The sequence below is a fragment of the Macaca nemestrina genome, chromosome 14 (assembly GCF_043159975.1).
Source record: "Macaca nemestrina isolate mMacNem1 chromosome 14, mMacNem.hap1, whole genome shotgun sequence".
Lineage (NCBI taxonomy): Eukaryota > Metazoa > Chordata > Mammalia > Primates > Cercopithecidae > Macaca > Macaca nemestrina.
The window spans coordinates 106,536,043-106,553,346 of NC_092138.1; the positions used below are offsets into that span (position 1 = coordinate 106,536,043).

The 17,304-nt window shown below is 46.5% G+C and overlaps 1 protein-coding gene across 8 annotated transcripts in view; it reads right to left on the reverse strand.

Moving 5' to 3' along the window:
• Positions 1 to 287: 287 nt before the first annotated feature.
• LOC105463909 (nuclear receptor subfamily 6 group A member 1) overlaps positions 288 to 17,304 on the reverse strand; it is a 259,220-nt gene continuing 242,203 nt past the window's right edge. For all 8 annotated transcript variants that reach the window (XM_071078319.1, XM_071078318.1, XM_071078321.1 and 5 more), the window contains 3 exons: positions 10,123 to 10,244; positions 7,794 to 7,946; positions 288 to 5,866 (listed from right to left, as the gene is read on the reverse strand). In XM_071078319.1, coding sequence (XP_070934420.1) covers positions 5,778 to 5,866; positions 7,794 to 7,946; positions 10,123 to 10,244 — 364 coding nt within the window. In that variant the 3' untranslated portion in view covers positions 288 to 5,777. The remainder of the gene's footprint in view (positions 5,867 to 7,793; positions 7,947 to 10,122; positions 10,245 to 17,304) is intronic.

Consider the following 17,304-nt stretch of genomic DNA (forward strand, 5'->3'; position numbering starts at 1 on the left):
GGAGAGTCTTTTCACCTCCCTCAACTGTAGTTTCTTCACTTACAAAATAGAAGTAATAATCCTTGAAGTTCAATATGGTGCCTGGGACACAAGGTGGGCACTTCAGTCAGTGCTGGTTCATTGATTCAGGCAGTTCTGAGACACCGCCCCCTGCCAGAGCCTCAGCAACAGTAATTGAGGTGGGCGTCAGCTATGAGCAAGAGCCACAGGTCTGAAGGCACAAGCCGGCACCTCAGGACACGCCATCATCCCTCCCCAGAACCCCAGACAAGCTTCATAGACAGATGCCATGTGCAGAAGGATTCACATTTATTGGTTCAAATACAGTACCTAACACTTGCTAAACATGCATTTCACACTAATTGGTCACATTTCCACAGGTAGTCAATTCACAGAACAGGGCCCATCCCTTGCCAGCTGGCAGGGTGGGAGGTAGCAGAGGGCCTGGGTAGCCTGCAGAGCCCACCAGCTATCATTTGGTCATGCAGGGTTGATGGAGTCAGGCTGGCAGGCAGCCCTTGGCCGGCCCTTTGGGGACAAGGGCTCAGGGACATCCCGTTTCCTCGATTCCTACACACAGGACTGTGGGTGGAGGTGGACCTAGGGCAGGTAACCCGGGGGTAGGCTCGTGGATGTGTGTGCCACCAGAGCCCCTAAAGGTAGTGTCTATGGGAGTGATGCTCCCTATGCCCTGGAGCACAGGAAGGAAATGGAGGCCTCTTCACGGGGGTGACCAGTCCCTGGCTGGGTAGGTGGGAAGGAATCCCCAGACATAGACCAGACATTACAATGCAGCCACCAGCCCCTATGGCAGACCTGGGATGGCAACACAGACAAAAACACCAACAGCCCAGGGCAGGCGGGGCTTCTTTCCCGACAGAAACAAGTAAACAGAGCAGGAGCTACAGTATTCTTTTCCCACAGGATTGCTCAGAGAGGAATCGACCAGGATGTCGCTTAAGAGGTAGTTTTTTTTTTTCTTTTTCATGGAAATTTGAGTCAACAACATTATCATCTATTACAAGACATTTTAGAGAAAGAGAACAATGGTCATCAAAGGGCAAAGACAGCAGGGCTAGATCTGGGGACCAGCCTCCACCAGTAACACAACTTTTGTTCTTGGGCTTGGAGCAGGCTCTGACCTTACTCACCGCCTCCCTTTGAGCCTACAGTTGATTCCTGTGCAGGCTGTGGCCCATTTAGGGCTTCAGGCCCAGAAGACGGATGCTAGATGGGGACTGGGCTAGACAGAGGGACCAGGCTTCTATGAGCGGGAAGAGGCAGGGCCACCGTGGCTCATGTTGTAGGACAGCTAGAAGGCTTCAATCTCATGGTGGCCCAGGTCTGGCCAAAGCGGAAGCCCCAGCTTGCTCCAGACTTGGCAGGCTCTCTGGAGCTCCCGCCTTGGAGGAAACAGTTCAGGTATGGCTCCCAAGCCCAGAAAAAATGTTGCTGTGGCAGCCTAGAGAGGAGTTTCTGGGGATCCTGTAATTAAATACACATCCCTGAGCTGTGGCCCCAGAAACCCTTGTCTCCAGGCTAACCAGTTTCCAACACGTGGTGGAATGACTGCCGTTTCTCATCCTGACACACAGATAAAACATCATTTCACAGACACTGGACATAGATGCTTCAAGCCAAGCAGAAAGGGAGGATGATCAACTGCAAAGGCAGAGGGGAGTGCAAGGGAACTCTCATGGGCTGGGGTAGGGGGAGGCAGGGGAGTAAGAGTAGCTTTTTTTTTTTTTTTTTTTTTGGTTAAATTTTGTTTGTTTTTTTGTTTTTTACTTAAAAAAATCAATTAAAAAATTCAAAGCTTAATAAAAGGGCTGGTCTGAAAGACTGGATTCTTAAAACAATTGCAAAAATTTCAAAAGCAACAAGGAAAAAAGATATATACCAGGGGCCCAGAGAGGAGGGCCTGGAACCACAGCTCAGCTTTCTGTCCTGCTGAGAGGACAGGGTTCCCTTAATTCGACCAACCTTGGACATGGCTTAGATGCTGCCCACAGTGGGTTTGTCTGTCTCCATCAGTCCCATTCCCCCAGGAAATCCAGAATGAACAAACAAATGTAGGAAATGGTTAACAGAGCAACACAGCTAGCTCAGACTGAGCCCAGGATTTTAAGGATCTGGTGACGGTTGACCACGGCAGGTACTCACCTCCCTGAAAAAGGGTGGCAGGTGACAGGCAGGCTGATGTGGACTGGGTGACATTCAGTGACGCCACAGAAACCCTTAGGATTCCTCGTTCCTTGCTCTGGTTCTGGGGAACAGGATAGGGAGGATCCTGCCTACTTCCTCCTATCCCTGGGGGTTTGCCCACCTGTCTTTTGTGAGTGGGGCATAGGGGCTGGGTGTCCTCTGAGCCAGGTTGAGCCCTTTGAGACAGATTCTGGGGAATTTCTCCAGATTAAGGGCAAGCCCACCAAACCTTGCAAGGGACTCCAAAAGTCTACAAAGGCAGCCAGAGAGCATGAATAAGTTCCAAGATGCCAAACTTTTGTCTTGGGACAAGAAAACATCAAAAAGGACAGGGAGGAAAAGGCTTGCATGTTTCAACGTAGTGTAAGGAGGTGAGATTCTCCTTTTCCACGTAGCTTTCAGAGTCGTATTTTTATGGCATAAAAATTCTCACTCGGCCGGGCGCGGTGGCTCACGCTTGTAATCCCAGGACTTTGGGAGGCCGAGGCGGGTGGACCACGAGTTCAGGAGATCGAGACCATCCTGGTTAACATGGTGAAACCCTGTCTCTACTAAAAATACAAAAAAAAATTAGCCAGGCGTGGTGGCGGGCGCCTGTAGTCCCAGCAACTCGGGAGGCTGAGGCAGGAGAATGGCGTGAACCCGGGAGGCGGAGCTTGCAGTGAGCCAAGATCACGCCATGCACTCCAGCCTGGGCGACAGAGCGAGACTCTGTCTCAAAAAAAAACCAAAAAAAACAAAAACAAAATAAAACAAAATTCTCACTCCAAGTGAGTGCTTTTGCTCGCTGGGAATCAGAGAGAGGGCAGAGAGGGAAATTAGAGAAAACATGTACAAGTTTTCCCTCTTTCTACTAGCAAAAAGGCTACCTGTTAACCAAACATTATGGGAAGAAAGCGAAAAATAAACATACCACACCTCCCCCTCCAACCTTTCTTTGTGTCCTTCAAACCAAATTCACAAATACATCTAGTGGATGACCTAATGTCTCCACGCTGCTAGCTACACTCCTACCTTCTCCTCATAATACCTGAGTTTGCAACGCAGCACATTCACTTTACCCTGTTTTAAAAAGCCCATGTCATAAAAGGACTGGTGCAGAAGACATTAGAGATGGTCCACAGGTCAGGCTCCAGCTTGGAACACACGGCCACTTGGCTCAGAGATTCTGCAGGGCTCTCGGCAATGAATGGGCTCTTTGTTCTGTGGAATCTGCTGCAAACATTTGTAAAACTGGATTTGTACAATGGCAACTTGCAGAACCTTCCCCTACTCCACACATTGACAACTTGCTCTGTTCAATACTACGCTGTTGGAGAGACATGTTCTTGCCTCATCAGAGAGCAATTTCTTTTGACACCCAACACAACGGGTAAAATGTTAAATTTGAAAAGCAATTTCAAAAATAATAATTGGTCAGATGGGGGCCTCAGCAGAGAATGACGCTGTACACAGCAGCTGTCTCACAGAAAGGGTCTGTGATGTGTGTCTCCTTCCTGATCTGGAGGAAAGCAGCTCAGAGTCTGACCTGTGGCCAAAGAATGTGATCTAGTTGGTTAGATAAACACATTCAGGGGAACAAGTATCATGAACTTAGAAATAAACAGATACACACGAACACACAAGGATCTTCCCATTGACATGGAAACCATGCTAGCTGGAGCTTTTCCTGAGGAACATGTCTCTTCGTTCTCAGAGCAACTGGGCAAATGGCATTGAGGAGTCACGCTCTGAGTTTCAGATCCATCAAGGGCCACAATCATCACTCTGTGGGTACCCGTAACATTTCACCAGAAAGAAACAATTACAATCAGGCATGGACTACCCAATATGCACACGACGTGGTGGCCTCCTGGGTAGCTTCACTAGGTTGAGCTGGGGAGAGAGCAAACAGCCTTTGACTAAATAGGCAGAAGGAGGTGCCGTGGGCCCCTCCAACCTACCCAGGCATGCAGCCAACTAAGTGGTCAGCTTGCCACACTGGCTGTGGAAGGTACCTGGGTGTAGGCAGGACAACTGCTACATTAAGGCGAAAAGGGGAAAAGCACCTGAAAGAGTTCCAAGACAGACCTGGTGTGGCGCTGGCCAAAGTCAAGAGGGTAAGGAACACGTCCTGGGATGAGGTGGGGCAGGTAGTGAGAGATCAAGGAGTCCAGGCCATGTCTGCAGAGGTAGCAGCTGGGCCATTAGGAACCTGAGGTAGTTTAAAGCCCCCCTTCCCTTCCAGGTGCTTCTGGCTCCAGCGCTCCAGGCCTTGGCTGGCCAGTCCACTGCTGAACTAAGAGGCAGCTGGGCCACTCTGGGCCTTGGGCTTTATGTTCTGGGTCCCTGAGGAAAACTGGTCTCACTCTGGAGAGAAAAGGATAACTTGGAGAAGAACTTAGGGGCAACATTTCTGGTCAGCAGACAGGTGAATGAATGGTCCTTCTCACTGTATTTTTAAAAAAACCTGAAGTTTTTGGATTTAGACCTGAGGGTATGGTAGGAAGGGGAGGGGAGAGGAACAGGAGATTTCAAAAGGGGAGTGTCTATTCTTTTTGCAGTCTGGCCTTGCCCTACTACCCTCTGAAGGAAATAAAGTGAAAGGAGAATAAATCAGTAGCGGGCACCAGGCTTCAGAATATGGCATTCTGCTCAGCTGGTTTTTCAAAGGGCCAATAGGAAGTCAAATGTGTAAGGGAGCGGGAAGGAGGAAGGTGGGCCTCAGGAGATCCAGGTAAGGAAACTAGGTAGCTGGGGGCCCCAAGGGAGCTGGGAGGCGAGTCCTGTGGATCAATTGATTGCCAGGACTTTGCCTAGATGGAAAGTTCACAGTGGTAGACAGTGATGGTGGTGCAGGGGTAAGCAGGGCAGCAATGTGTGAGAACAGAAATTTTTCTGCCCTTAGGACTCGTTAGGTGGAAGGATACCTGCCTTAAATATGGTCACTGTGCCCTACTCTCTTAATTTGCATGCTTTCCAAGGAAAGGACATGGCTCAATCTTCATCTCCTGCCCTGTTGCCGTCTCACCAACCTTGCTTAGTAAATCTCCTAATAACACTTTGCCCCTTTACAGTGTGCCCTTTTATCTGGCAATTCTGTGGCTAAAAAAGGCAATTTGCTCTCTGACAGACAAATGTGTGAGTCTGCTGAGAAAATGTGGAAAAAGTAGGGATGGCCACACCCCCCATTTCCATTGAGGTAGTCATCTTTGTCAACATTATGGAAATAGTCATCTTAGCCCCATCCCACCCTCTCCCTCAAAATACAAAAGAACTATTTCTAAACAATGACAACACTGTAACATTAAACATCTTCACATTCTGTAAACTGTAAGAAAATGCATTGGCTGCATTCACACAAAAGCATGTGCATCATGTTGAAGGCCATACATTCAACTCTGTCGTGAAATAAATATATAGAAAAATGAGGTTAAAAAAACAGACAAACAAACAAACACTCTTCTTGCTATGGAGGCAATGGGAAATGCTGCTCCACAGACTCCATCTTGGTCTCTCCGGCTTTTTCCTCCAGAGCCTGTCCTGCCCACCCAAGGCGCTGTGGTTGGCCTGAGGAGGGCGCTGGGAACAGGTCATTCCTTGCCCACACTTGTCTTGCAGGAATGCAGCACCACCTTAAAGAGGAGGGGCAGCTGCTCCAGGGGCACATTCACCATCTTTCCTGGGAACAAAGGGGGAGAAGAAGAGTTAGCAGTGGTCACTCTAGTGGACAGGCAAGTCAGCCTCCTTGGACTGCTGGAGGGAGAGTACCACCTTGCTGAGTGACTGGGGCAAGAGAAGTGCCAGGAGTATCACAAAGGTTGGACACACTGTGTTAACATCCTAACATCCAGACCCCTTTGGGTGCCCTAGGGAGCCTAGTAATGGTGCCAACTCATCATCATTCTACTGCTCAGGGAATACTTACTCTGTTCTAGGTGGTTAAATGCATTAACTCATTGAATTCTCACACTATTTCTGTGTACTGCTTTTTACCCTCATTTTATAGACAAGGAATCTGAAACTGAGAGGTAGTCTGAGAAAATTCTGTCCTGTTTTCTTCACCCCCTCAAGCCCCAGTAGATTTTCTAAGTAATATTCTATAAAATATTACACTTCGGAATGGTTTAATAGGTTAATAAAAGTACTAGGGGAAAAAAGAGCGGGGGTAAAAGGCCAAATACATTTGAGAAACTCAGGGTTAAAAGAGCTTTACAGATTTCTTGATTGAAGGGCTTCTCAGAGCATTCAGTGTGCTAATATAATTTGTAGATACCTAAGGCTGTGTTTCTTCTCCCAAACCGTACCTCTGAGTGACCTGGGGAGCTGTTTGAAAACACTGATTGATCTCCAGACTCCACCCCATTCCAATTAAACCAAAATCTCCAGGTGCAACTCAAACATTTATTATTATTATTTTTTAAGTTTTCCAGGTGACTGGAAGTGTCGCCAAGGCTGAGGACTCAGTTCTATGGAGGAGAGTGGTGTGTAATTGTTGACTTCCTTTTACTTCACAGAGTCCCTGCTTAATAGCTCATGTAGTAAACTCTAGCTTAGAAAATACTGAGACAAACTGTCAAAATATTGCCAAAATTCCAATAGTTTAGGCCCAGATCACATTTGCTAGACTGCTTTGTGGCCCAAGAAGTAGAAAAAAAAATTCCCTTGTCAGATTGAAATATTTTTCTTTTAAAATTGTATTGCTTTCTCTAGAATTTTTATGTTGAATTAAAAAACTGTATTGCTGAATTTTATAGGAAGAATCCTGGTCTATAGGTCACATTTCTGAGCTGCCCCTCAGTATGTGCTGGACAGCCAGAACAAGAATATTTACTACATGAAGCAAAGCAACAACCAGAAAAGCCAGGATTCTATATTGAAATAGACCTATTTAAATGTCAGGAAGCTCAGAAGGGGTCAAGACCACATAAAAACATACATACATACACATACCCCTCAATACATAAAATTCCTCTGCAAATACAGGATTTTAAACTTTATTTTTCCTATTCTTATTTTATCTTAATTTTTTAAGAGATGAGGCCTCACTATGTTGCCCAGGCTGGTCTTTACTCCTAGCCTCAACTGATCCTCTTTCCCCAGCCTCCTGAGTAGCTGGGATTACAGGCATGAGCCACTGTGCCTAGCTAAAGATACCACTTTAAATAAACGATCCCTCAAAGCTCATGGGCAATTCTGTGAAATGAAGGTAATCTTAAAAACTGAGATATAATTCGTGTATCATAAAATTCATTTAAAGTACACAATTCAAGGCATTAAGTTAATTTCAGATACTCTGAGCCTCTGTTTCCTCATCCATAGAATGGCTATAATATCACCAACCACCAGCAGAGACTGGTGTGAGATTAAATGATATAAGGCCACAAAGTATCCTGCACATCATAAGAGCTCAGGAAATTAACTTCTCTTCTCTAGGGAGAATGCAAGCTTCTCATTATAACAGACCTTTTTTGAGGGCAACGGTGAGAACTCTTTCATGCAGCTGGTGATGGGCTGGAATGGGCACCCTGAAAACACTGCTTGCCTCATTCCCTTCACAAGCTAAGAGAAGCAAGGAAGGGTTGGAAGCCCAAGACCCAGAATGTTACCTGCAATGTATCGAATCTCAGGTAAGCACATCATGAGATCAGGAAAGCGGTTTGGCTGATGTGTGTATTTATATTCAGTAAAATCCTGGCAAATGTACCAGTATCGTTTGTTCAGCTGTTCCAGCTGTGAGGCACTGGTCAGACCCCTGATATCTGTGGGAAAAAAAAACATACAGGGAATGGCACGGGCATTCTAATGTGGAAGAAACACCAGCTCCTTAAATATGTGCATCTTTCAACTAAGTTACTAAACACTCACAACAGCGGATCTTCTCTGATAGGGAGGAACTAAGCTCTGCGTAAGGGAAGAGAAATAAGAAAGAGACGAAAAAAATACAGAGGACAATAAGCAGACAGAGCCCCTCGAGGGCTAGGGCTTCTCTCAACTTCATACCAAACTCCCAAAACAACCAGAGAATACGAGAAAATACTAAACAAATGACTGAATAACCTACCTTTCCAAATTAATCCTTTACAGTATCTTTAAATTTGCCCTTTGCTGGAACCAATCAGAAACCCTGCTGATACCTACACATTCAGGTTTGTAACACACACACACACCCCCTCCACCTCCTATGCGCTTCTGTTCTTAATCTTCCTCCTGGGCTGTCCCTCCATTTTTTTTTAGATAGGGTCTCACTCTGTCACCTAGGCTGGAGTGCAGTGGTACGATCAACAGCTCACTGTAGCCTCGACTTCCTGGCTCAATAGATGATTCCACCTCAGCCTCCTGAGAAGCTAGGACTACAGGTGTGTGCCACCATGCTCAACTAATTTTTTAAATTCTCTGTAGAGATGGGGTCTTACTATGTTGCTTGGATTGGTCTCAAACTCCTGGGCTCAAGTGATCCTCCTACCTTGGCCTCTCCAAGTGTTGGGATTACAGGCCTGAGCCACTGTGCCTGGCCCCTCCATTTTTTCTACATAGATTTCTCTCTATATATATAGAGAGAGAGGGAGCTATATATGTGTATATATATAAATCTTACCCACCCATAAAGAGAGCTATATATGTCTATATATAAATCTTACCCACCCTCTGAGGCTCAGCTCAGATTTCTCCTCCTTCAAGAAGTTGTTACTGTTCTCCCCCCATCTGAGGCACAAGTAATATGTCAAGTGCCATCAGAATGTATACTTCTTGAGGCCAGAGACCTGGAGACTAAGTTTTTTCAATGTCTTTAATGCTCAGCACAGGGCTTGGCCTAAGGGAGACATGCAGAACACCAGATAAATGCATGAATGGTGTAGAAGTACAAAGAGGTTTGGCCAATGTAGGGTGAGAGTAGGCCAAGAGAAGAGGAGCTCTGGACTGGAAACAGGACACAGGACGAGGGCATTTGCAATGCCACAGGCAGCAGAAGAACCCAGTGCCACTATGGGAGCAGAGTACACATTAGCTACTTTGGAAAAAAGAGAATACAACCCTCCTCCCTATACTAGTTTTACCAGCAGCTGCCAAGTGCCCCTTTGCAGGTAATATTCCACATAAATCACATCCGGCATTCTTTTTTTTTTTTTTTTTTTTTTTTGAGACGGAGTCTCGCTCTGTCACTCACGCTGGAGTGCAGTGGCCCGATCTCGGCTCACTGCAAGCTCCGCCTCCTGGGTTCATGCCATTCTCCTGCCTCAGCCTCCCCAGTAGCTGGGATTACAGGCGTGAGCCACTGCACCCGGCCAATTTTTGTATTTTTAATAGAGATGGGGTTTCACCATGTTAGCCAGAATGGTCTTGATCTCCTGACCTTGTGACCCACCCACCTCGGCCTCCCAAAGTGCTAGGATTACAGGTGTGAGCCACCGCGCCCGGCCCAGCATTCTTTTAATTAAAAGTCATGCTTGATATGCGCGTGTGTGTGTGTGTTTGTGCACCCCTGCTCTGCCCTGAAGGGGCTGTCAGAACCACTGCCAGCCTGTTACAGAGGCCTTATCTCCAATAGTTTCATCAGTCACTCTGCTCTTCTTCAGTTACTGGTAAACTTGGTACATATTTAAAATGACGCACGTACTGTCCTTGGTGTCTGTGTGCAAATGCATGAAAACTGACTAAACAAAGCGAATCCTCTTCCTTCCTCTATGAGTTATAGAGATTGTGGCATTTCAGTTTGGAGAAAAAAAAAATCCAAAGCATTCCCGCATTCCCTGTACTATAAAGGGTCAGGGTGATGACAAGGGGGTGCACAAGTCTTCCTGGATTGAAACCTAGATGGTGTGATGGATTCTGTGTGACAGTCCTGAGGGTAAGGAGGGGTGAAACAGGAGGGCAAATCAAATGTCACCGACCCCCCTGGCCCCCGCAAAGGTCCGTTTTCCTACCCCAGCCACTCACCTTGATTTAGGAAGTTAATTGCTTTCATGCAAGCATACTCCTCATTGCTGACCTTTAGCTGATGGAACTTGTGATAGAGGTAGATGAGCCGCTCGATCACCTCCATCCCTTCATCACTAAATCTGGGGAACAGACACAGGTGTTAACAGTTGGTTGTCATACCAGTAGGGGCCAGGAAAGGGCAGCCAAAGAGCTCCTACAGCTCCTTCAACAGGCTGAGCTTGGAGGAAATGGGATCCAAAGCCATTTGGGAAGTACAGGCAGATCCATGCTTTGTCTACAGGCCAACGTAGCTCATGCAAGCTGCTTTTCCCAAGGTCAGGTAGAGTCAATCTAGGTTCAAATCCAGCTCCATCACACACAAGCTATGAGATCTTGGCAAGGTCATCTGACCCCCCTATGCTTTGAGGTCCTCCTCTGCAAAATGATAATGCTTGCATTCTTCGGCTAACAAGGGCCAAAGAAGGTCTGGGATATAAATGTGGAGAAACACAACATTATTAAGATACAGCTATTGTTGAGATGCAGTCTCTGGTATCAATGGCAGCTGCCATGGTGACTCTATGTGAGACTCTGCCACACTGCAAAAAAAGCTGCTGATTGTATTTGCTTATGTTAACTGCTTCCAGCAGAGCTGAGGTTATGCATAGCGAATTTTTTTTTTTTTTTTTTTGAGATGGAGTCTTGCTCTGTCACCCAGGTTGGAGTGCAATGGCGCGATCTCGGCTCACTGCAACCTCCGCCTCCTAGGTTCAAACGATTCTTCTCCCTCAGCCTCCCGAGTAGCTGGGATTATAGGCACCTGCCACCACATCCAGCTAATTTTTTTGTATTTTTAGTAGAGACGGGGTTTCACCATGTTAGCCAGGGTGGTCTTGATCTCCTGACCTCGTGATCCGCCTGCCTTGGCCTCCCAAAGTGCTGGGATTACAGGCATGAGCCACCGTGCCCAACCTGCATAGTGAAAATTTTTATTGGCATCCCTGACTTTCGCAGGAGGGAGGAAAATGTTAACTGAGTTTCCATATCACGCCATCCTCTGTGCTAGGCACTTCATGAGCATTATCACATTTAATTCTCTCAACCCTATGAGGTGGGTAAGATAATCATCACCACTGTACAGATGAGCAACTGAAGTTCAAAGAAGGGAGGGATCTGGTCCACAAATACACAGTTAATTGGTGACAGAGTAGGAATTTGGAACCTGAACCCAAGGCCTTGGTTTTTCTAATATCTAAGGTGGTATATCCTAGCAGAGGAGACTCAAAGCCCCCATGCTCCTTTCTTTGGGTCTAGGAGTGAGCTCTCTGGGGAAAGTCCAAGTTTTAGGCAACAGAGCCCCAGGCTAGGCCAGCCCAGGGGATTAATGTTTTGGGTATACTTCATACCAGAGATGGAGATACCATCAAACCAAGCAGGCAAACACTTAACCAGGAAGCAGGAGTTTATAAAAGACGCAGTCAAGTCTGGCCTGAGTCATTCTAGGAGTGGCCTGGCTAGTGGGCAGTGGGTCCCAAATGGGCCTCAGATACAGCTCAGTCACAAAGAGAAGCAGCTTAGTTTCAGGCCTGCTTCCTGGTGACATCTTCAGATCTGTGCAATACAGCCCTGTGCCAGGCCAAGAAGGCCCTATATCTGGGTAGGGCCCAGAACACCTGGGGATGAACTATTGCTTTCTGGAATCTACTGTTTTCTGTGTTAACTTTGAAGGCTTTGCAGGCTTTGGCTTCCTGGACAAGCAGGACACTTTCTCTTGCTTGGGGAAAGCCTGGCTCTGGTTGGGGCCGGAGGCTCCTGCCCTTTTTAAGCACCAAGGGGAGTCTCAGCAGCAGGTAGAGCTAGTTCTCAGTATCCATGGGTTCTGTATCTCTGGGTTCCACCAACTGCATCAAAATATTTTTAAAAAAACAATACAACAATAAAAAAGACAAAATTTTAAAACACAGTATAATGGCTGTGTGTAGTGGCTCACACCTGTAGTCCAAGCACCTTGAGAGGCTGAGGCAGGAAGACTGCTTGAGCCCAGAAGTTCGCTACCAGCTTGGGCAACATGGCAAAACTCCATCTTTACAAAAAATACAAAAATTAGCTGGGCATGGTAGTGCATGCCTGCGGTCCCAGCTACTTGGGAGGCTGAGGTGGGAGGATCACCTGAACATGGGAGGTTGCAGTGAGCTGTGACTGTTATCACTGCACTAGCCTGGGCGATAGAGTGAGACCCTGTCTCACGAAAACAAACAAACAAACAAAACAAAACCAACCAACTAAAAAACCCGAAAAAGAAAAAAAACCAAGAAACTCTCCCAAACCAAAAACCAATGTAATAGCTATTTACATGGCATTTACATCATTTATATTGCATCCAGTATTATAAAGATTCTAGAGCTGATTTAAAATATACAGGAAGATATGCATAGGTTATACATAAATACTGCACCATTTTATATGAAGGACTTGAACATCTGTAGATTTTGGTATCCATGGAGATCCTGGAAGCAATCCTCCACGGATACTGAGAGATGACTGCACATGCAATCTGGAACTCTGACCTTCGGCCTTGGCATGGCTCCCAGTATGAGCTGGGGATTCTTTTAGCTGATCTGAGCTACTATGGCTGACTCAGTTTCTCTGTACCTGGCCCAATGGCTTTTACAACTTTACTGATATGTTCCCAGCCTGGCCGATAGATTCATATTGAATAACCACAATAACCACCAATCTATAATACCGTTTCTACCATTCTACCATTTGTTGAGTGTTTGCTACCTGCCAGGCACATTAAGTATTCTACAGACATTTAATCTTATTGATATTCCCAATAAATTCACAGAATGGATACAAATCATAACCCCCTTTGTTCACAAGTGGAAATGAAGGCTCAGGGAGTTATTTACTGAGTCTCTATTATGTATTAGGCCTTTTCATATGCATTCTTACACTTTACCTTGCTGATAACCTGGAAGGATACATGGTATCACCACCATGTTAGGGATGAGGAAGCAGAAAAAGAGGTGGCTACCCCAAGGTTGCACGGGAAGTAAATGGTAGTGGTGATGAGGCCAATGTTCAAACCTAGGTTTTCTAATTCCAAGCATAGGGACTTTCCTCAGCACTACACTGCCCACCCTTGATCCTGTCTTGTTCTTAGCTGCTACCTGGAAAAGGCTAACCACATACTACCACAGGGGACCTCAGGAGTTGTGTCCCCACCGTAACTCAGAGCAGGGCCCAGCCCTGGGAGGCTGTCAGGTCTGCTACAGTACACAGAACTGTCCCTGCAAGTACCTCCAGGATGCTGACTTGCAGGAGGCGGTATGCCTGGGAGTGAAGACCACTCCTCATCATAGCACTCTGTTGGATATTTATGTTCTTGAGAGTGGGAAAAAAAGTTCTTTATTGCCAATTTCTTTCAGTATCTGCCTGGAGGGGTGGGGATGAAATGGGGCAGGGCATAAAAAAGGAGGACTCAAGGGGAGAGGCAGTGTCAGCATCTGTCTGGTGGCGGAGTATGTAGCAAGCAAAGATAATGCTCTGTCCTTTAATCAGCAACCCCCTACCCCAAGTGTTCACTCTGGCACTCTAGACCCTGCAGGTGTGTGGCTATCAGCCAGATCCCTAGCCAGGAGTGCCAAACCTGTTCCTGGCTGACTCTTAACCTGAGGGACACAAAGGAGTTCCCAAGTGCCTGGCCTGTCCATATGCCCTGATCTGCCCTTTCTCTTGGGACAGCACATCCCTCTTTTCCAAAATTCCTCCAACAGGCAGCCACCATGGACCCCCAGTAGTGGTGGGGGCTGGCAGCTAGCCCGGCAGCCCCCACTCAGTCTCCACTGCCTGACTGCAAAGCTTTCCTCCACACCCCGCATCCCACCCCTTGATAAACAAAGTTGTTCTCTGTTCCATGGGCCTGCCTTTGCCTGTAGCCGTGCCTCCTCCACATCTGCCCACTCCAGTTTTAATGCCCCTGTATTCACTGTCTACAAATTATCAGCATTCAAAGCCAGAAAGTTGGACAAACACACCCATTCTTCTTCTAGGTTCCCATTACACAAGCATGCTGGGACAAGGAAAACATTCCTGCCAGGATCCCCCAAACCACTGGACCATTCAGTCAGCAATTCAAACTGACACTATGTAAGTTATGTCCCATTAAGGGGGCTGAGAGACTCAGTTGTCTCTTTTTCATTCATCTAAATGCACCTACCCCCAGGAGTGGCCATCAGCCACAACCTTAGAGAAATTGCCATCTCAGCACCCATGTACAGACTCCAAGATGAAAACCAAGACTAGTTTCAGGACAAATTCCAGAAAGTCAAACCTTCTGAAAATGCTCTGGGAAAATAAGAATTTAGTATAAGGCAATGTTAAAGAGGCTGGGCATTGGAGCACAACAGACACAGGTGATAAACTTAGCTCCATCTCTCTCTAGCTTTGTAGCCTTTAGTTTTCACCTCTCTCAACCTCATGCTCCTCATCTCTAGAACAGGGATAATATTAGTGCCAGTCACACAAGGTAGCATTAAGAATTCAACATATAATATATGTAAGGCACTTAAGACAGAATTTGGCATAATTGTTAGCTGTTATCACTACAAACAGCATCATCATCATCTCTCCCATTATTGTAGCAAAAATAAAAGCCTGTTTCCTAAGCCTTATAGTTAGGCAGGGAAGCTGGGAGGCCACTTTCCAGAGATCTGGCAGAAATGGAGCTGGTGCTGAGATAGAAGTGCCCATTAAAGCCCATCTAGCTCAAGGCATCTTCTCTTGAGAGGAGTCTTGATTAGGGCCAGGAGCAGTCACTGGCTGGTGCTACAATCTGCTTTAAATCAAATTCACCCGGTTCACTGTCTGATAACAGTCTGATTAAGGAATATGGGCACCATAAATTTGATTCAATATTTGAGAAGAGAAAAAGGAGGTGATCATGTATCATCTGGGAAAAGCCTTTCCATGACAGCAGGAACTCACTTGCACTCAAGAGTTGTGAAGAAGTAAAGGCCATCTGGGGGAGTGGGAGCAAGGCAGTAGCAGGCAAGGTAGGAGAGTGGTATGGCCAATTACAGACTCCACAACCTGGGTTTCTAGCAGAGAGGTTTCTGCTTTCCAGTGGTTAACCTGACTCCAGAGGTTCTTCCACTTCCTATGACGTCCTAGGCAGTTCCACATGCATCTCAGACTCCACAGACACCCAAACCAAACTCATTACTCATCTCCCATCCTGTTCTTCCCTGCTCCTTCATCCTGGCTAAGAAAATTGGTGCCCACCTGCCTGGCTAGTCCAAAGGCACCTGCCTGGCTAGTCCAAAAACTCAGCAGTCATCTCCGACATTTTCCACTCACTGAAGTCCCACTGACTTTATCTCCTTGACATCTCTTGGCTTTGTGCTCCCCTCTCTGTCTCCACAGTCACTGCTGCTTTGTCCAGGTCTTATTCTCTTTTACCTGGGCTATGGAACAGCCTCCTTCCTACCCAGCCACGATGCTCCAGTCGTGTCCACGCCAATCCATCCTGAACTTTATTGCCATAGAAATCTTTCTAAAATGCAACCTGTGTAACTCCTCCACTTAAAAACTTCCCAAGACTTAATACTATTTACACAACAAATCCCAAATTACTTAGATTGACATTTGAGCACCTTCATGACCTGCCTTGCCTGTATCTTTCTCTCTAGTCAATTCTCCCCTCATTTCTCTGTCTTAGATACATTCTCTTTAGGGTACTAAATCCACAGAATTGCTTTTGATTCCCTGCACATAGCAACCATCCAGGATCTCTAACTTCTAGGACTTTGTGTTATCTCCTACCTTCCTGTTCTCTACAATGTACCTAGAAATACCCACTTCAAGGTGCAGCTCAAATGTCTGTTCCTCTCTTAAGTTTTCCCCGACCCTGCGAACAGACGTACTCACTCCTCAGTCTATGCTTGTACAGTTCTCTTCAGATGCCCCGTCATCTCCACCAACACAACCCTGCACTGTACGTTGTATCTGCTTCTTTTTGCCTCCCAGTCCCCTAAATCAAGGATACGGACTCTGAGTCAGAAACCATGTCTGCATCACCTGTGATCCCAGCTTCCTCCCCACAAAACACACGATACTCAGTAAACGGCCATGGAATCAGAACTAATGTGTTGAAGTTTAACTGTTATTTTTCCATCGATGGATTCCACAGTAGAGTCCAACAACAAATCCATTTCCTCTTCTCAGAACCCACTTGACAGCTCAGCAGCAACATACGTTCTAAAGACAGCAACGTTCAATAAAACTTTATGTGATGATAAAAATGATCTTAATTTGTACTAGCAGCCACTAGCCACGTGGCTATTGAGCACGTGAAATGTGGCTGGTGCAAATGAGAACTACATTTCTATTTTTAATAAATTTATATTTTAAAAGCCACATGAGGCTAGTGGCTACCATAGTGGACAGTACAGCTTTAGATCCTCCTTGATTAGAAAAATTCCTACCAAGGAAGGAGTTTCCTCACTACTGCTGTTACTGACTTTTGCCTTGGTCTTGGGGCTTAAGGGCCTGGCTACAGTGAAGTGGGATGCCTTATGAAGCTCAAAGCCAAAGAGAACCCTGTAAAGCCAGTGACCCTTCCCTGCCTGCAGAGGGCCTGGGCAAACCCATTACTCAGGAGTGGAGTCCAAAGGCTGATCCTGTAGTCCCAGGCTAAACTGGTAGATTCCAGGCACCCAGAGAGGCTGGGCTCCTTGGGCCAGCTCTGCAAACCCTGACAGCATCAGAGCAGACTGACTGCTATCCAAACACCCCTATGGAGCAGAGTTATGCAGCAGGAGACAGGAATTTGATGGAAACAATGAATTAGAGGCTCTGGACAAGGGGTTAGGTCAACTGCAAAATCAGATAGCTCTGTTTACCAGACAGAGTGTCAGCTGGGTTCAAAACTCTGTCATTTATAGATCACCCTGAAGCCAGTAAGCATCATTAATAAGGAAATATTAGAAAACAAGCACAGAGGGTCAGCAAGCTGAATCCCCCCTCCCCTAGCTGTGCAAAGGGCCCTTGCAAGTCTTGGAGCACTGTTCTCTGCTTGAGCCTTGGTTTGTCTTTTTTTTTTTTTTTTTTGAGACGGAGTCTCGCTCTGTCGCCCAGCCCAGGCTGGAGTGCAGTGGCGCGATCTCGGCTCACTGCAAGCTCCGCCTCCTGGGTTCA